Source organism: Globicephala melas, chromosome 1 (genome assembly GCF_963455315.2).
Source record: "Globicephala melas chromosome 1, mGloMel1.2, whole genome shotgun sequence".
Lineage (NCBI taxonomy): Eukaryota > Metazoa > Chordata > Mammalia > Artiodactyla > Delphinidae > Globicephala > Globicephala melas.
In genome coordinates, this window is record NC_083314.1 from 49,193,097 (window position 1) to 49,214,884 (window position 21,788).

The window sequence follows — 21,788 nt, forward strand, 5'->3', positions numbered from 1 at the left end:
GCTTGTCTGCTCGCCCGCCGGGGCGGGCGGGACTGGGAGCTGAGGCTCCGGCTTTTGTCGGAGCGTCGGGAGAGGACTGAGGTTGGCAGCGTGAACACAGCCTTCAGGGCGTTAGTGCACCGCGGCTGGCCGGGAGAGAGTCCGGGGAGAAGTCTGGAACTGCCGAAGAGGCAAGAGACTTTTACGTCCCTCTTTGTTTCCTGGTGCACGAGGAGAGGGGATTAAGAACGCTGCTTGAGAGAGCTCCAGGGACGGGCGCGAGCCGCGGCTAGGGGTGCGGAGTCCAGAGACGGACGTGGCTAGGGCCGCCCAGAGCGGCTAGGGCCGCTGCTGCCACCACCGGGAGGCCTGTGTGCGAACACAGGTCACTGGCCACGCGCCCTTCCGGGGAGCCTGTGCAGCCCGCCACTGCCGGGGTCCCAGGATCCAGGGACAACTCCCCCGGGAGAACGCACAGGCGCGCCTCAGGCTGCAACGTCTCGCCGGCCTCTGCAGCCGCAGGCCCACCCCACACTCCGTGCCCCTCCCTACCCCAGGGCCTGAGTGAGCCAGAGCCTCCGAATCAGCGGCTCCTTTAACCCCGTCCTGTCTGAGCAAAGAACAGACGCCCTCCGGCGACCTACACGCACAGGCGGGGCTAAATCCAAAGCTGAGCCCCTGGGAGCTGTGAGAACAAAGAAGAGAAAGGGAAATCTCTCCCAGCAGCCTCAGAAGCAGCGGATTAAAGCTCCACAATCAACTTGATATACCCTGCATCTGTGGAATACCTGAATAGACAACCAATCATCCCAAATTAAGGAGCCCTGTGGATGAAAGTCTCTTGGGGCTGCAGCCAGGAGTCAGTGCTGTGCCTCTGAGGTGGGAGAGCCAACTTCAGGACACTGATCCACAAGAGACCTCCCAGCTGCACATAATATCAAACAGCAAAAATTTCTGAGAGATCTCCATCTCAACGCCAGCACCCAGCTTCACTCAACGACCAGCAAGCTACAGTGCTGGACATCCTATGCCAAACAACTAGCAAGACAGGAACACAACCCCACCCATTAGCAGAGAGGCGGCCCAAAATCATAATAAGTCTACAGACACCCCAAAACACACCACCAGACGTGGACCTGCACACCAGAAAGACAAGATCTAGCCTCATCCACCAGAACACAGGCACTAGTACCCTCCACCAGGAAGCCTACACAACCCACTGAACCAACCTTAGCCACTGGGGACAGACACAAAAAACAACAGGAACTACGAACCTTCAGCCTGCAAAAAAGGAGACCCCAAACACAGTAAGATAAGCAAAATGAAAAGACAGAAAAACACACCGCAGATGAAGGAGCAAGATAAAAACCCATCAGACCTAACAAATGAAGAGGAAATAGGCAGTCTACCTGAAAAAGAATTCAGAATAATGATAGTAAGGTTGATCCGAAATCTTGGAGATAGAATGGACAATAGAATGGACAAAATGCAAGAATCAGTTAACAAGGACCTAGAAGAACTAAAGATGAAACAAGCAACGATGAACAACACAATAAATGAAATTAAAAGTACTCTAGATGGGATCAATAGCAGAATAACTGAGGCAGAAGAACGGATAAGTGACCTGGAAGATAAAATAGTGGAAATAACTACTGCAGAGCAGAATAAAGAAAAAAGAATGAAAAGAACTGAGGACAGTCTCAGAGACCTCTGGGACAACATTAAACGTACCAACATTCGAATTATAGGGGTTCCAGAAGAAGAAGAGAAAAAGAAAGGGACTGAGAAAATATTTGAAGAGATTATAGTTGAAAACTTCCCTAATATGGGAAAGGAAATAGTTAATCAAGTCCAGGAAGCACAGAGAGTCCCATACAGGATAAATCCAAGGAGAAATACGCCAAGACACATATTAATCAAACTGTCAAAAATTAAATACAAAGAAAACATATTAAAAGCAGCAAGGGAAAAACAACAAATAACACACAAGGGAATCCCCATAAGGTTAACAGCTGATCTTTCAGCAGAAACTCTGCAAGCCAGAAGGGAGTGGCAGGACATATTGAAAGTGTTGAAGGAGAAAAACCTGCAACCAAGATTACTCTACCCAGCAAGGATCTCATTCAGATTTGATGGAGAAATTAAAACCTTTAGAGACAAGCAAAAGCTGAGAGAGTTCAGCACCACCAAACCAGCTCTACAACAACTGCTAAAGGAACTTCTCTAGGCAAGAAACACAAAAGAAGGAAAAGACCTACAATAACAAACCCAAAACAATTAAGAAAATGGGAATGGGAACACACATATCGATAATTACCTTAAATGTAAATGGACTAAATGCTCCCACCAAAAGACACAGATTGGCTGAATGGATACAAAATTTACAAGCAGCTCATGCAGTTCAATGTCAGAAAAACAAACAACCCAATCCAATAAATAGACCTAAATAGACCTAAATAGACATTTCTCCAAAGAAGATATACAGATTGCCAACAAATATATGAAAGAATCTGCAACATCATTAATCATTAGAGAAATGCAAATCACCACTACAATTAGATATCATCTCACACTGGTCAGAATGGGCTTCATCAAAATATCTAGAAACAAAAAATGCTGGAGAGGGTGTGGAGAAAAGGGAACCCTCTTGCACTGTTGGTGGGAATGTAAATTGATACAGCCACTATGGAGAACAGTATGGAGGTTTCTTAAAAAACTAAATATAGAACTACCATAGGACCCAACAATCTCACTACTGGGCATATACCCTAAGAAAACCATAATTCAGAAAGAGTCATGTACCAAAATGTTCATTGCAGCTCTATTTACAATAGGCCGGAGATGGAAAAAACCTAAGTGTCCATCATCAGATGAATGGGTAAAGAAGATGTGGCACATATATACAATGGAATATTACTCAGCCATAAAAGAAACAAAATTGAGTTATTTGTAGTGAGGTCGATGGACCTAGAGTGTGTCATACAGAGTGAAGTAAATCAGAAAGAGAAAAAGAAATACTGTATGCTAACACATATATGTGGACTCTAAGGGGGAAAAAAAAAAAAAGGTCATGAAGAACCTAGGAGCAAGACAGTAATAAAGACACAGACCTACTAAAGAATGGACTTGAGGATATGGGGAGGGGGAAGGGTAAGCTGGGACGAAATGAGAGAGTGGCATGGACATATATACACTACCAAACGTAAAATAGGTAGCTAGTGGGAAGCAGCCGCATAGCACAGGGAGATCAGCTCGTTGGTTTGACTAACTAGAGGGGTGGGATAGGGAGGGTTGGAGGGAGGGAGACGCAAGAGGGAAGAGATATGGGAACATATGTATATGTATAACTGATTCACTTTGTTATAAAGCAGAAACTAACACACCATTGTAAAGCAATTATACTCCAATAAAGATGTTAAAAAATAAATAAAATAAATAAAATATCTGATAAAAAAAAAAAAAAAAAAAAAAAAAAAAAAAAAAAAAGAAAAAAAAACACTGAGACTTACTCTGACTTATTATTCATCAGTAATAGATAACTCTATATTAGTTTAGGACTGAAAGCATTCAGAAGGAAGATGGTCATTTGTCTTTTTCAAAAAAAAATTTTTTAATTGTGTAATTTATCATATTTACAAAAGTATGTGTGTGTGTGTGTGTGTGTGTGCGTATACACACACATATACATATAAATAATGTATTTGGACTATTAGAGACAATAATAAAAGGTACCTAAACCTATCACCCATCTTTAGAAGAGCACATTTCCATTTCTTTGAAATCCTTACCCCTTCCAGATCCAAAATCCTTCCCTCCTCACCAGAGATAACCATTTCCATGTTTTCTTTAGCTCTATCCCTTCTACATGCAGTCCTAAAGACTTAATTTTTCAAAATTAATTTCCTTATTTTTAACAGCTTTATTGAAATATAATTGACATACAATGAACTGCACATATTTAAAGTATAAAATTTGTGTCTTTCCTCTCTGGATGCTTTTAAGATTTTTCTTTAATTTTCAAGCAGTGTGACTATAATATGCCTGTGTTTTTTTGGGTTTTTTGCGGTATGCGGGCCTCTCCCTGTTGTGGCCTCTCCCGTTGTGGAGCACAGGCTCCGGATGCGCAGGCTCAGCGGCCATGGCTCACGGGCCTAGCCGCTCCGCGGCACGTGGGATCTTCCCAGACCGGGGCATGAACCTGTGTCCCCTGCATCGGCAGGTGGACTCTCAACCACTGTGCCACCAGGGAAGCCTCATGTGTGTTTTTTTTAACTGTTTTTCTGACTAAATTGACATACAATAAACTGTACATATTTAAGGTGTACAAAATCTGATATTTTGACATATGTAAATGCCTATGAAACTATCACCATAACCAAGGCAATGAACATTGTCTATCATCCCCAAGAGTTTCCTTTTGGCCTTCTGTAATTCTTTTCCTCTTACCACATCCCATCCCACCTCCAGGCAACTGCAAACCTGCTTTCTGCCACTATATGTTAGTTGGCATTTTCCAGAGTCTTAGGTAAACAAAACCATAATATATATATTCTTTTTTGGTCTGGCTTATTTTTTCAGAATAATTATTTTGAGATGCATCATGTTGTTCCATATATCAAGGTTTATTTTTTTATTGCTGAGTAGTATTCCATTGTATGGATATACCACATTGTTTACCTATTCACCTACTGATAGACATTTGGGTTGTTACCGGTTCTAGGCTATTATGAATAAAGCTGCTATGAACGTTTGTTTTTATATGAACATATGCTTCATTTGTCTTGGGTGAATACTAAGGAGTGTAATGGCTAGATCTCACTGCAGGCGAAGGTTTAACTTTTTAAGAAACTGCTAAATTCTTTTCCAGTGTGGTTATATCATTTTATACTCCACCAGCAGCATATGCGATATCAGAGTTCTTGGTCCTCCAAGATTCAGTATGTCAATCTTTTTAATTTCAGTCATCCTAATAGGTGTGTGTTATCCCATTGTGGTTTTATTTGCATTTCCCTATTAATGATACTAAGCATCTATTCACATGCTTATCTGCCACCCAGACATCTTTGGTTAAGATCTTCTGACGATTTTTAAGTTGGGTTGTTTGTTTTCTTATTATTGAGTACTAGAGTTCTTTATATGTTCTGGGTACAAGTCTTTTATCAGATATATTTTTAAAATATTTTCTCCTAGTCTGTTGCTTTTCATTCTCTTAACGTTGTCTTTTGAAGAGCAGGAGTTTTTAATCTTGGTGAAGTGCTTTTGGTGTCATTTCTAAAAAATCTTTGCATAACCCAAAGTCACCAGGACTTTCTCCTATATTTTCTTCAAAAATTTGTAGTTTTAGGTTTTCATTTAGGTCAATGGTACATGTAAAATTAATTTCTATACATGGTATGAAGAATGTATGGAAGTTGTGCGTTTGGTTTTTTTTTTTAGCATATGAAAGCCAATTGCTCCAGCCCCATTTGTTGAAAAGACTATCCTTTCTCCAGTGAACTGCCTTTGCATATTTATTGAAAATCTGAAAATTAATTGTTCATATATTTATTGGTCTACTTTTGGATTCTCTATTCTGTTCCATTAATCTATTTGCCTATCCTGACACTAATAACACACTGTCTTGATTACCATAGCTTTAATAAGATTGATACCACATAGTGTTAATCCTTCAACTTAGTTGTTCCAAAGTTGTTCTGGCTATTCTTGGTCCTTTGTACTTTCATATAAATTTAAAAATTTGCTTAATAATTATTTTTTAAAAGCCCTGTTGAGATTTTGAGTTAGTTTGTGTTGTACCTATGAATCCATTTAGGAAGAAATGATATTTTAAAAATACTGGGTTTTCTAACTTCTCTCATGTATCTGTCTTCTTTAATTTCTCAATAGTGTTTTATAGTTTTCAATGTAAAAGTATTGCACATCTTTTGTCAGATTTAACCCTAAATATCTATGTATTGATCTTGTATTCTGCAATCTTGCTAATAAAGTCAGTAATTAGCTCTAGTAGCTATTCTATAGAGTCACTGGATTTTCTAAATAGGTCATCATGTCATCGGCAAAAAAAAACAAACGAAACAAACCCCACCAGTTTTACTTCTTTCTTTCTAATCTAAATGCCTTTTATTTCTTTTTCTTACCTTACTACACTGGCCATAATCTCCAGTACAATGCTGAATAGAAGTGGTAAGAGTGAATACACTTGTCCCTAGTTAGGGAGAAAGCATTCAGTGTTTCATCATTAAGTATGATATTAGTTTTAGGTTTTTCATAAATACCTTTTATTGGGATGAGGAAGATCTTTCTGTTATTCATTTCCATTCCATTCTGGTCACAGAACATATTTTCTATGATTTAAATCCTTTTAAATTTACTGAGATTTAGTTTATGACACAGAAGATACCACTTAAATGTCTTTTGGTATAACTACTATGTAGATATCATTTAACAAATGCTTTTTTAGGCACAACGATTGCATTTTAGAGGAAAGTATGTAGTAGCCCAGACTATCTGAAGCCCTCCCACTCTCATATCATCAGATAAATATCTCATCTTAATCAGTTGGTCTGACGAAGTTAGCGTGTCAGTAAGAATAAACAAGAGAAGTAGTACAGGATAAGAAGAGAAAGGTGGGAAGACATTACAATTTATTATGAAGTGAGATCTGGCAACTAATTTTTTAAAGTGAAAATAGCAATAGTAATAAACACTTATAAACTTTGGCTGAAACCTTTTTTAAAGTAATGAAACTAGTATATTTTATCAGCTAACAGATCATGTTGATTATTCAATAGGTAAAATGAACCAACCAAACAACTGGAAACAAATACGAACCTGAGCAGCTCCCAAAGGGGGAACACGTAAACGCTTCATAGCTTTTTGTCTGTCACCATCTTCAAGTTCATTGGTCACTACAGCCTAAAAGACACATTGTTAACTTTTAACACAGGTTATACTGAACTTGAGTATTGCATAAATAATTCTGAACCATTTATACATATGGTATTCTGATAACCCCCTGGTGAATATATACTGAATAAAGCAAAAGAAAAAATCATGAGTAAGAATGTATGTATTTAAAGCAAGCAACTAATAACAAAAGGAGAATAAAAATGAGGAGTTATTTCATTAAAAATAAGACATTAATATTATTGAAAATATGTGGTATATAAGTGAGATTCCTGTACCTCAGTTTCAGAGATGAGCTGGTTGATTTTCTTGCATGTATAAAATGGGGCTACTTCTACATGAGCCACTCGCCAATCTGCTCCACGAGATGTTTCCAGGATCTTGTCATGCTTTTTAAGGATTTTTCGGAACCCTGTAAAATTCAGATTCTACAGAAAGAAATGAGAAACACTACTATAATTTCCACCACCATGAGAGAAGATGAAAAATAATAAGCCCTTTGTGTTGACTGAGTTGACTGAAGATTGAGTACTGAGGGAAATGGCAATGCTTTCATAAAAGCATGTACTATAAAAAGATAAGACTCTTCTTTCTTATTTCATTTATTCATTTCAAGGTAGTATGCTATCAGTAATACAAAGAAACTCTGGATTATGAACCCTATTATTTCTATTTCATGTAAATTAATGGAAGTCTTAAACTCAAAACATTTTTATTTCCATTTTCCTATGTACAACTGTTTTCAAAATAGTTAATTTATGTTATTTTGCTTCTTTGATCAAAAGCATATATTCAGAAAATCCTCTGGATTTATCATGAACTGAATACATTTATTAGTTCTTTGCTTTTTGCAGGCCTGGTATAGCTATGTATTTCCCCCTGCTATGTATGAACAAGCACAGGAAATGGATAATCATCTATCTTTCTTAACTTTTATTTTGTTTCCATCCATTCTGTTTGGGGATGGGTGTGCAAAGAGTCAGTGGAAAAGAAGAAGTGATCATACTTACAGGTTTTGCTGATAACGGGTAGGAGCTTGTACTTTTCCTGCATTTCTACAATATCAAAATACTATACTTTTCTATATTCTCAAATCCTGTTGTTCTTTAATCAACAGACAAAAAAGCACGAAACTGTGGATTTGCAAGGTTCTTTAAATCAGAGGTCTCCCAAATTTGACCATATATCACCATCAGTAAAAAAAAAAATTGAGCAGTCACTCCAAATTAGGTTTTGCTTGCTTGCCTGTTTGTTAATATTTTTTTTCATACTTTAATGGGTCATCTTAAACTCTCCTTGCGTGTATACACCATGATTTGGAGACTGCTTTCAATTCATTTTCCTTTCTCATCATTTTCAAAATAAATGTATTCTTACAGGATAGACAGTCTCAAAGGATAAAGGACAGATCAGAACTTTTATAATTAACAATTATTTTCAAGAAGCTTTTTATAATGACCCAAAACAAAAACTTCTGGCAAAGTTAATAAAGTAAAATTTAACAAGGGTATTTCCCTGTAAAATTTAACAAGGGTATTTCCCTGTAACTTTTATAATTAACAATTATTTTCAAGAAGCTTTTTATAATGACCCAAAACAAAAACTTCTGGCAAAGTTAATAAAGTAAAATTTAACAAGGGTATTTCCCTGTAATATTACACAGGAATTCCTGTGTAATATTACACAGGAATATGAAATGTTAATATTTTATATCACTACAAGCAAGAAGAAACACATTTCTGTTTCTTTTTAAAGATAAATTATAAAGCTATGGGTAAATTTCAAAGGAAAGGAATTTCCCATCATATATATCTTATATAATTACTTTCCTATTCTTCTAAAGTTATTTTCTGAGTTATGTTAAATGTTAAATATGAATGTTAAATATTAACATTGAATGTTAATGTTAAAATATTATTATGTTAAATATTAACATGTTAAAATATTAAATGTTAAAATATTAATGTTGAATGTTAAAATATTAAATGTTAAATGTTAAAATATTAAATCACCAAAAAAGAAAGCAGAATTATGAAAGGGAAAGATGGAAATAAGTACATGCATTAAACTTAGATTACTACAGATACGGCACTATAATTACTTTTTTTTTTTTTTTTGGCGGTACGCAGGCCTCTCACTGTTGTGGCCTCTCCCATTGCGGAGCACAGGCTCCGGAAGTGCAAGGTGAGCGGCCATGGCTCACGGGCCCAGCCACTCTGCGGCATGTCAGATCTTCCCAGACCGGGGCACGAACCCGTGTCTCCTGCATCGGCAGGCGGACTCTCAACCACTGTGCCACCAGGGAAGCCCTATAATTACTTTTTATTTTAAAATTCCAATATTTACCCATGGTAATACTTGTATTATATAACCTCTAGTTTTTATATAGTGTATGATCCTGTGATGATCTTAACCAGATTAGAAGTAATAATCAAAAGAATAAAATGGAAAAATAATAGCACATAAGGTCTCTTTAAAGATTAGGGAGATGCTTTTGCCCATTTAAATGTTTATTATTTAACGAATAATCTGTTTTTCAATATATTCTTTATAGATTTAACTATGTGAACAAATCTATAAAGAATTATAAATGAATAAATGCCAAGCATTTCCATAATTTAGCATACCTGGTAATTCAACTTTTTAGGTTGGGTTTTAAAATTTCTTTTCTTTCCCAAGTTTTGTTTTAGTTTTTGTTTTAAATACAGTCATATTGCAGCCTGTGGATAATAAAACTGAAAGGGTTCTCAGTGGAAAGTTGAAAAGTCAGTATCTTTTACACTATTAGTGTTAGTTGCAGGAAAGTTAACTATACAGCTGCTTTCATGGAAATTTTGCTGTGGTGGAATATAAAAGTTCTTACATAGCCAGCAGCGGTTGGGTAGACATACATTATTTCTTATTTCTACTCATTACTTAGAGATGCCTCTAAAAATAGGAAGCAAACTATTACTCTTTGAGTCAAGGGCTACTCCTGAATACCGTACAAAAAGGTTTTGGAAAACTGATCTTCAAAAACAGAAGTTTTGTTAACATTATTTTACCATCTCTGATAACCTGGTTTTTAGCCAATTAAGAACCTTTGAAATCCCAATAAGAACAGAAAGAATAATGACATGCTAAGAATTTCCCTTTTTGGATTGACCCATTAGTAGAGCTCAAGGAAATTCCATTTATTTTAATTTCTCAATCATTTAAAGGTTCTATCCTCCACAGTAAAAAATGAAGTACCTGATAGTTCTGCAGCAGGATAAGACTGAGGTAGAACTCGCTGAAGGCCAGTTTAAGGTCTTTAAGATTCCTATGTTGGACACGTTCCTCATGGGACAGGTGGAAGACTGGCTTTCTGCGTTGTCGCAGTGTAGTAACACCAGTGCTTTCTTTCTGTGCATCCAGTGATGACTGAAGTTCATTCTGAAGTGTAGCAAACCTGCGCTGAGCCTCTGCGAGCTTTTCTGTAAGAAGTAAAACAGAACTGTCAAATCATCAAGATAAAAAAGCTGGTAAAAGTTCTCACTGACGTCTGAATTTTTACTAATTAGTCTGTTTCCCTAAAATTTCTAGGGAAAAAAATGCTACATTTAATATTTAGAACTAGATAGGAAAAACATGTTTCAGTGTAATACCCTCCTTTCATTCTACCCCACACTTCCCCTCAGCAAAACCTCAAGTGTACCCTTTCTTTTTACAGATGAAGATTGAAGACACAGAATTTAAAAGCCGTGAAGAGTGAGAATACAAAATGGTACAGCCGCACTGTAATTTGGAAAACAGTCTAGCAGTTCTTAAAAAGTTAAACATAGAGTTACCTTAAGATCCAGCAATTCCACTCCTAGGTATATAACCAAGAAAACTGAAAATATACATGCACACAAAAACTTGTACACATAACACAAACTGGGACTCATAATAGTCAAAAAAGTGGCAACAAACCCAATGTCCATTAACTGATGAATGGATAAGCAAAATATGGTATATATGTACAATGGAATATTGTTCAGCCATAAAAAAAGAATGAAGTATTGATACATGCTAAAACATGGATGAATATTGAAGATATAATGCTCTAAGTGAAAGACACCAGACATAAAATGCCACAAAATTGTGTGATTCCACTTATATGAAATGTCTAGAACAGACAAGTCCACAGAGACAGAGAGCAGATGAGTGGTTGGCAGGGCCTGGGGGGAGGGAGGAATGAGGAGTGACTGCTAATGGGTACAGGGTCTTTTTGGGGTGATGAATGTTCTGGAATTAGATTGTGGTGATGGTTGTACAACATTGTGAGTATTTATGCTTTGAATCTCTCTCCTCAGGAATAGCTCATTCCCTTTTAAGAGCTCACATGAGTAAGTCAGGCTTACCTGGAATAATCTCACTTTCTTAAAGTCAATTGATTTGAGACCTTAATTATACCTGCAAAATCCTTTATAGCAGCACCTAGGTTAGTGTTTGATTGAATAACTGAGAGAAAGTATGTGTATATCAGGGGGAAGGGATTTTGGAGGGCACCTTAGAATTATGCCTACCACATACTTTGAACTGATGCAAATTTCTGAAGACTCCAAATGCCATTTGGTCCCACAGTCAAAATGGAGATATACAGTTGTTCAAGTGATAGATGGAATATTAGCCCAGGTTTAACTCAGTGGACCCAGTTGGTTCACAGGCTCACACTATGATTATATTTCCAGTTCTGGAATGTATAACTGGAATACAAATACTGGGCTACTGGTGGAATCTCCACATTTGACGCTGACCCAGGAGAGGAAGGGCTAGTGGAAGTTCTGGAATTTCTCCCTATCAAGATAGTAAGCCAAAAGCACAAACATATCCCTAGGGGAACTTCAGAGATTAGTGCCACCACCAGGGATGATGTTATCTATCACATCTCCATTTAACTCATCTGGTTAGTCTGTGCAGAAGTTGGACGAATCTTGAAGAATGAGTGTGGATTATTGTTAAACTTAATCAATAATGGTCACCCTGAAGGCAGCTGCTATTCTAGATGTGGTATTATCACTGGTGCAAATCAACACAGCCTCTAGCACCTGGTATGAAACTATGCATCAAATAATGCAGCTACTTACCTGGCAGCAGAGGCTAGCAATGAGCTCCAGAAATGATACCATTCCTCATTGGAACTGACTAACCACCTAGCGGCAGGTTGCATGCACTGGATGCAGGGGGCAGAGATTTGTCCTCTTTGGAACAAGTGCTTTCTTTATACGGATGTGCCTTCCCTGCTTATAATGCTTCTGCTAGCACCACTATCAACTGGAATGCCTTATCCATTTTCAAGGTGGTAAAGCAATGAGCATATCTATGGAATAAAACGGTTTTATCACATACCCAGAAATAGCTGGCCTAACATAAAGGCTTACTGAAATGAGTTGGGAGACAAAACTCTCAAAGGTTGGGGTTCTGTCTTTCAGAATGCAGTACTGAGACCATTATTTGGTTCTATCCTAACCACAGCCAAAATTCAGTCTAGGAATGAAGGGGTGGAAGTAGGAGTGGCTCCTTTCACTATTATATCTAATAATCCACTCAACCTGCAACTTGAGCTCTGCCTGTTGGTTAGTCCTCAAGAGGAAATGCTTCTATCATAGGAATACAACAATGGTTCTGTTGAATTGGAAGATGAGACTGCCACCTGGCCTTTTTTGGACTCATCATACCATTGAACCAGTAGGCAAAGAAGGTGTTTACTAGTTAAAGTGATTCTGATTACCAAGGGGAATAGATAACACAACAGTAGCAATGAGCATTGTGTCTGCCACCCAGGAGACTTCCTGGAACACATCCTAGTACTTCCATGACCAATAACAGAAGTTAATGGAAAACTAAAGCAATCAAAAAAAGACAGAATTACTAAGGATTCAGCCCCTTCAGGAATTAAAGTTTCGGTTATCCCACCCAGTAAAGAACCCTCACCAACTAAGGTACTGGCTGAGGGCAAAGGAAATATGGAATGGGTAGTGGAAAAAGCAAATAACAGATATCAACTATCACTTCTTGACCTTCTTGTTCTGTCTTTTACATACCTTGTATTTTCCTCTCTATCTCTGTGCTGCATTCTGAGTTACTACTTCAACACTACCAGTTTATAAATTCTCTTTTAAGGTCTAACTAACTTACAGTTTAATTGATTAAGATATTAATTTAAGTAATTATATTGTCATTTAAAAATTTCTAATTGGTTTTTTTTTTTTTTTTTTTGCGTACATGGGCCTCTCACTGTTGTGGCCTCTCCCGTTGCGGAGCACAGGCTCCGGACGCACAGGCTCAGCGGCCATGGCTCACGGGCCCAGCCGCTCCGCGGCATGTGGGATCTTCCCGGACCAGGGCCCGAACCCATGTCCTCTGCATCGACAGGCGGACTCTCAACCACTGCGCCACCAGGGAAGCCCTAATTGGTTATTTTTAAAAGTCAATTTTGATAGTTTCTTATTCTTTGCTCATGGTTTTGATACTTTCTTTTATGTCTATAGCCATATTAAGTATATGTTTTATTTTGTACCTGATAATTTGCATATCCTATACAGCAGGAGTCCCCAACCCCCAGGGAACTGGGCCACACAGCAGGAGGTGAGCAGCGAGCAAGCCAGCAAAGCTTCATCTGTATTTACAGCCGCTCCCCATCACTCGCATTACTGCCTGAGCTGCGCCTCCTGTCAGATCAGTGGCAGCATTAGATTCTCATAGAAGTGCAAACCCTACTGTGAACTACACACGCGAGGGATCTAGGTTGCGCGCTCCTTATGAGAATCTAATGCCTGATGAGAGGTGGAGCTGAGGCAGTGATGCTAGTGCTGGGGAGCGGCTGCAAATACAGATTATCATTAGCAGAGAGGTTTGACTGCACAGAGACCATAAAAAATCAACTGCTTGCAGACTCATATCAAAACCCTATCAGTGAGTGTCAAGTGAAAACAAGCTCAGGGCTCCCACTGATTCTGCATTATGGTGAGTTGTATAATTATTTCTATTATTATTACGTTGTAATATATAATGAAATAAAGTGCACAATAAATGTAATATGCTTGAATCATCCCCAAACCATCCCCTGCCCCCCCAGTCCGTGGAAAAACTGTCTTCTGTGAAACCGGTCCCTGGTGCCAAAAAAGGTTGGGGACCACTGCTATACAGCTTTTAAGTGTTTTGTAGTCTTCCATAATTGTAAGAAATGGAACTATTCACCTATATTCAAATTTCACATTTAAGTCAAAGGGAAAATGAATCTAGGGTTTTTTTAAAATACAAGTTAAGCATTTCTATTGCATATGTGTTTGTCTTATTATCCTCATGATCAAAAACAGTATAGAACTTCTTGGTTCACAGTGCACTTTACATCTCAGCAATTTTTTCATGATGCTCCTAGGCCGAAAAATATACCAAACACTTCTATTAAGTAGTTAGGTTCAAACAACTTAAGTATTTACGTCCCAACCACTTCATAGCTATTTGCAAAAATATTATACACAAATACAAACACATATATAATGAAAGAATGTGAAGGTTTATACAAAGTCCACTATAAATTATTATGCTAATTAAAAGCCTCAGGTAATTTAGTAAGATCGAAAAGCCAGAATATCCTAAGTAGCATGAATGATCAACTTTTGTTGTTAAAACATTAATACATGAGTTTGCTATTTGTTTAGCTTCCTTAGCCAGAGTTGTCAATACATAAATTTTGTAATTATTTACATCTTTCAGTACAAGGATATTAAAAATGTAAGAAGCCCCAAAAAATGGATAGAAAAAGAACCTGTATGCCAGCCATAAGCCAACAAACAGCCTCTCCATCTGGCAAACTCCTTACTCATTTTACATGGTTAATCATAAATATCATTTTCTATGTAAAATTCTTCTTGTCTAACAACTCTCAGTCACAATTTGAAGCTCCTTCAAGGCTCTCATGGGACTACATATATGCATACATAGAACACTGCATACAATTCTTTGTTTATATTTTTGCTTTATTTACTAACTGTGAGCTCTCTGAGGGCAATGGTTCTATAATCCTCATCTTTTATGATGAACAATTTTTTTACTCTTTTTGTTAAATCCTTTTTTTTTTTTTTTAGATGTTGGGGGTAGAAGTCCATCAATTAATTTATTTATTTTTGCTGTGTTGGGTCTTCGCCTCTATGTGAGGGCTTTCTCCAGTTGTGGCAAGCGGGGGCCACTCTTCGTTGCGGTGCACGGACCTCTCACTATCGCGGGCTCTCTCGTTGCGGAGCACAAGCTCCAGATGCGCAGGCTCAGTAGTTGTGGCTCACGGGCCTAGTTGCTCCACGGCATGTGGGATCCTCCCAGACCAGGGCTCGAACCCGTGTCCCCTGCATTAGCAAGCAGACTCTCAACCACTGCGCCACCAGGGAAGCCCCTAATATCTTTTCTTCAGGTATGTTTTACATACCATAAAATTCACCCACTGTAAGCATAAAGTTTGCTGATTTTTTAGTAAATCTGTAGAGTTGTACAATCATCACCACAATCCAATTTTAGAACAGTTCCATTACCTCATACACTTCTGTCATGGTTGCTGGCTGTTGATCCTCACTCCCACCCCCAGGTAACCACTGATCTGCTTTCTCTGTCTACAGATTTGCCTTTTCTGGACACCTTATATAAAGGAATCATACAATATGTAGTCTTATGTGTCTGTCTGGCTTCTTTAACTTAGCATGATTTTGAGGTTCATTCATTTTGTATGAAACTACTTTTCATTATCAGTAGTTTGTTCCTTTCATTGATGAACTGTTTTTCACTGTATGGATACACCACATTTTGTTTAAATGTTCATCAGTTCATGGACATTTAGATTGTTTTTAGTCTTTTTACTATATAAATTATGCGGCTATTAACATTCACATACACTTTTTTTGTGTGGACTATCATCTTCATCTTTGCAATAGCAGGTTCAATCCATGTTTGCTGAATGAATGGATATGTAGGAGAAAAGTTCTCTCTAGTAATCCAAGTTCCTATGTAGAAATAAGGAAAAATAAAACTTTCAAGGGTATTTTGCTACTTTCTTTAAATTAGTGATTCTCTTCCTTAAGGCACGACTGTCTAGAAGAGCATAATGAAAGAGAATCTCTACGTGGGAGTGTCGAGGATAAAGCATATGTTACTTGAAAAAAAAATTCAATATTACTACAGTTATGGTGTGAGATTTTTTAACTTATCAAAGGGGCATAGGTTTAAAAAGGATGAGAAGCACTGCTTTTGACACCAAGTGTCCAAGTCTATTTTGCAATGATACCTCAGTTTTCTAAAGTTAGATCTCCAAAAAGCTCAAATACATGGAACAGCACAGAACCTAAAAAGAGGTATTAAATGTGTATATAAAACTTATTTTGGTCTATGAATGAAAATCTACAAATACAGTTATAAAAAATAAAAATGAATATTCCTAAGCAATTTTATAAATACTGATGAAAACAGCCTATTTTGGCAATAAATTCCAATTTCTATTCATGCCAGTGAATCAAGTCACTCTAAATATGAACAGATTATTATCTTAATAATATTTGTTTAATGCCATAAGCTCTCATACACTGATAATAAAATATTTGATAAAAATTTCCAATAACCATTCAAGACTTTCAAAGTACCTATGTGTCCCTCAAAGAGCTAAAAAAAGATTATCAAGATCTTTAGTTTTAATGAGATTTGTATACATATTTTTACTTTTAGAAAAGTTATTTTAGAAATACAAGGTATCTTCAAAATAGCAAAGCTATCATGTTATGCAACTGAAGAACATTTCTTGATAAAGTTAATGTCTTAGAATACTTTTATTGTCTTTCAATGGTATCATCTTTCTGATTCAATTTATGGATTTCACTGTTACCTGAAATACAAAGTAAGTTTATAAGAATGTTGACCCATTATAGGTGATTCAGGATAGTTAATCTTGTTGCATTACATCCTATTTTTGCACGGCTTTTTCTGGAGTTCTTACCTGAAATTCTGACAACCTCAAATACTTAAGTCTAAAACCTCCATGTGTGAAAATAGCATCCTATTCTTCCATTCCACTTTTCTCTCTAATCAATAACACTCCTTATTTTCTTACAACTCCAGCCTCAGCTGACTATTTGTTATCCTCCTCACCCCCAAATATGTCACGGACTTTAATGCATTACACATCTGGATAGGTTTTTCCCTTGTCCTAGAACACCATACTCCAGCTCTCCCTACTCCCCACACAGCCATTCCCGAACACACTCCTCCAAGAGGATATGGCAAATTTAAACGTTTCCATTTATGCTTCTTCATGTTCGCTTCCACAGTACGTTGTACAACTCTACAATAACAAATATCATAAATTTTTTTAAAGATATAATTAGTAAAGAAATACTCTGATATTTTCCATTCTACTATATTCTATTCATATTTTAAAAACATGTGCTGACCCTGTGGGTCACTTATTGACCCTGTGAGTCATTTATTGGGTTGCAACCTACAATTGTTTAAAAGAACACTAATTTAGATGATAGTCTGCTTTTTTGTGAAGATGCCATCCTAAAAACCTGTTACCCCATGACTATGGGCATTGCCCATGCTTTCAGTCTTAGAAAGAAAGAAACGAAAAGAAAAGCTAGGAGGGAAGGAGGAGGAAAGAAAGAAGAAAAGACAAAGAAAAGGTTGGTTTCCCATGGCTTGTTTTTGATTTTTTGTTTGGGGTTTTTTTGCGGTACGCGGGCCTCTCACCACTGCGGCTTCTCCCGTTGCAGAGCACAGGCTCCGGACGCGCAGGCTCAGCGGCCATGGCTCACGGGCCCAGCCGCTCCGCGGTATGCGGGATCCCCCCAGACCGGGGCACGAACCCGCGTCCCCTGCATCGGCAGGTGGACTCTCAACCACTGCACCACCAGGGAAGCCCCGATCACTTTTTTAAAGAAAATGAAGAAAGCAACATTTATTGTACATAGAACGTAAATAATTGTAATTTTAATTTTCATCAGATGTGTTAGAAAGAAAGCAAGCCACTCTAGCTGCTTTAATTCACTTCCCCAACTTCCCCTAACCTCCCATCCTTTAATAGCTTTTAAGTAACTTATTCTGGGGACTTCCCTGGTGGTCCAGTGGTTGGGAATACACCTTTCAATGCAGGGGATGTGGGTTCGATCCCTGGTTGGGGAACAAAGATCCTACATGCCGCCCGCATGCCACAACTAGAGAGCCTGCACGCCACAACTACTGAGCCCGCACACTCTGGAGCCCGCACGCCACAACTAGAGAGGAGCCCAGGCACCGCAGCAGAGGATCCCATATGCCACAATGAAGATCCCACACGCCACAACTAAGACCCGATGCAGCCAAATAAATAAATAAATATTAAAAAAAAAAAGTAACTGATTTTGTTGTAATGATGTAGGAAGAAACGCTAAGACAATAGAATTTTAAACAATATTACAAACCTATGGTCACCCTACTTAACTAAATATATTTAATCCACATTTTAACACATGAATAAGCAAAGAACAAAACTAGCCATTAAGTCACAGTTGTGGGTACTAGACACATATAATCACCTGTGAAATGAACATTTAGTATTTCAGTGAGAGAGTTTCTTATGTTTCATTATTATACAGTGCCTCAAATTCAATAAGAATAAAGAAAAGTAAACATATAGCAAGATACTGTATAATAGGATTACAGGAATAACTGTATAATAGGAATAGTTTTGAGTAACTATTATCCAATTGGTCTTACATTTACATGGAGACTGAAAATATTTTACAGCCAAGAAATAAATCTGTTTCTATTACCATTATTTTCCTACTTATGAATAACACTACTGTGATTTCCTACCTTTCCTCCCTCCTTTTTGGTAAAGAAAGGAAAAGCACATAACAGTGTTGTGAGTTCCTAACATAAAAACTGAAGTCAAAAATTAGGACAAGCCAGATAAAAACCCTGAAATTATTTCCTTTAGAAACAAAGGAAAAAGCATTTAGATATTTAAAATATTCCAACCAATAAAAAGGGCTTGCCTGTTTTAATTGTGGAATATTAAAAGCAACAGATGTAGTCTAAGAGTTTTTTTTAAATATAGGTGCATTGGGGCTTCCCTGGTGGTGCAGTGGTTGAGAGTCCACCTGCCGATGCAGGGGACATGGGTTCGTGCCCTGGTCTGGGAAGATCGCACATGCTGCGGAGCGGCTGGGCCCGTGAGCCATGGCCGCTGAGCCTGCATGTCTGGAGCCTGTGCTCCGCGACGGGAAAGGCCACAAAGGTGAGAGGCCCATGTACCGCAAAAAAAAAAAAAAAAAAAAAAAAAAATGTAGGTGCATAGAAATACTGCTTAGAAGCCAAGTATTTTGAATGGAGGGAGAAAGCAAACTGGTTCGAGAAAAGAGAAAGATGTGACATGAAGTAATTTGTACTCCCAATGGAAAAGGACATTACTGGTCATCATAAAAAAAAGTTTCTAGCACTACAACCTTCAGTTTGTATTGACTGATACCATTTTCAGTGCGAGAAGACACCTGGGAGAACTCTAGGTCAGTGATCAGCAATGTTATCACCAAAAGGATACCTCCTTTAAAAAATTTCCCTCTCTTCCCATGGTCTTCAAATGTTTGAAGATTTTATCTATAAATCTAAATAAATACCTATATCTTATTAGCCAAAAAATATGTAATAAAAAAAGAACAATAAAATAACTTACATTAGGTTTTGTGAAATATTGAAAATAGCTTCTGACTCCTTACATGTGAAATCCCAGAGGGCTGGGAATCAATTTGCTCATTTTACAAGTAAGTACGTAGAGGTCAAGGAAGGTTACATGGTAAACGTTTTCAAAAAAAATAATAAGGTTCAAAAATCCAAAATGTAATTGATAGGTAATAGACTTTTATGAAAATAAATACATCCATATTTTAGTAGTATTCATTCTGTTTTGTTGGTTTAGCTTTTATAGCATTTGGGCAGGGGGTACTTCAAGGTTTCAGTCAATACTATATCTCACCTAAAAAATAACCATTTTTAACTGACCATTAAATAATTTGTGAGATGTAACTGGGTGGAGGTAGGGTTTATAAGATGAACTCACCCCTATATTATTTATAGTTCTTCATGTGCCCTAGTATCTGAGGATTGTAGTATACAAGACAATCTGCCATGGAGAAAGTGGCTAAATAAGGAGAAAAATGACACAATCTAGGACAAGCACCAATTCTACTTCTGTCAATCATGTCTTCATATTACCCATCATTTCCTGACCTGGCAAAAAGTCAGTCTGAAGACTACCAATTTGTACCTACTCCTTGATGACATCAAGAGACATGCCCTAATGGCTCTGCCAATAAGCACAGAGAAAGGAAGTCATTAAATCATAGCCCCCAAATTTTTAATAGTAGAAAGCCTAAAATTATCTTTGGAAAGTAACCAAGTCTAAAATACCATTTTGCAAACTGAGGGTTGTAACTCAATATGAGATCATGAAAGCAATTTAGTGTATCATAAATCAGCATTTAAAAAATCAAATAGAAACAATTAGAGAATACAGAATATAAGTAGTAAGAATAAGTATTGTTTCATGAGAAAATATTTTTAATCAAATATATTGCACATACACACATATACAGATGCATGCAAACATATAAAACACACACATCTGTCTGTGTAATGAGGTCATAATTTGTATGTATTTTTTACTGTTAACTCAAAATATATAAAGTATGTATCTATTGTTAAGAGCAGATATTTTTCTTTGTAAATCAAGAAGCTTTATCTACTTTTTGTAATCTAATTTATCCAGTTAGAGTTGGGTTCAGAGATCCTTCCCAGAACAATCATAGTAAAAGAAAAATGCTAATAAACTTGACCTTTATATTTCTCATTTACAACCTTAGATCATACCCAATAGACTTTTCTCAGTCGAAATACTCTTTCCACTGCAAATGCCTTCCTCTTTTAGTCTCCTCTTCCTCATTCTACATTATATGGCTGCCCTCTCCTCTGTCTACATTGCTGGTTCCTCTTTATCCTCTTACCTCCTAATTGTCGAAATTATTTTTGTCCTTGAACACTGTTAATTCCTTCTGTACATTTTTCCCTTGCTGAAAATCTTTGCATTTGCATGGTTTCAAATAATATTTCTGTTTTGTCTCTGCCTTCTAAGTGCTTGTAACATAGTGAAAAGGACGTGCATATATGCTATGCCCTTTCACAGCTCTGTGCCTTTGCATAAACTACTTCCTCTGCCTAGGAAGAAATCCAGCCATAAATGAAAGATGAGAAGGAGAACACAGAGTTAAGATATTTGCTTCCCTTTTTTTCAAGATGAGGTGATCCCATTTATTTTTTTTTATTTTTTTTAAATTAATTAATTAATTTATTTTTGGCCGTGTTGGGTCTTTGGTGCTGCGCGTGGGCTTTCTCTAGTTGTGGCAAGTGGGGGTTACTCTTCACTGCAGTGACTTCTCTTGTTGCGGAGCACAGGCTCTAGGTGCGCAGGCTTCAGTAGTTGTGGCATGTGGGCTCAGCAGTTGTGGCTTGCGGGCTCTAGAGTGCAGGCTCAGCAGTTGCGGCGCACGGGCTTAGCTGCTCCGCGTCATGTGGGATCTCCCTGGACCAGAGCTCGAACCCACGTCCCCCTGCACTGGCAAGCGGATTCTTAACCACTGCACCACCAGGGAAGTCCTTGCTTCCTTTTTTATTTATTTATTTTCTGTTTAAAGGGAGTGACTTGCTAAGGAAACTAATCCATTGAAAAGGGAAGTTAGAGGAAAGTTATTTTCTTAGAGGAAATAATTTCTGGAACAAAGTCTCCAGGAGCTGAAATTCAGTCAGTAGTTATAGAATTTTCCATAGACTGAAGAGGTATATCTTTTCTACAAATATTGGAGGAAAATAAATAAGGGTAAGAATATCTA

General features: G+C 37.6%; 1 protein-coding gene across 1 annotated transcript in view; it reads right to left on the reverse strand.

Annotated features, from left to right (window-relative positions):
- The window catches only part of XPR1 (xenotropic and polytropic retrovirus receptor 1), a 202,723-nt gene that overhangs the window by 58,238 nt on the left and 122,697 nt on the right, over positions 1-21,788 (reverse strand). The window contains exons 4-6 of the mRNA XM_030847608.2: positions 10,117-10,340; positions 7,164-7,313; positions 6,811-6,894 (exon numbers count right to left, since the gene is read on the reverse strand). Of these exons, the coding sequence (XP_030703468.1) occupies positions 6,811-6,894; positions 7,164-7,313; positions 10,117-10,340 (458 nt within the window). The remainder of the gene's footprint in view (positions 1-6,810; positions 6,895-7,163; positions 7,314-10,116; positions 10,341-21,788) is intronic.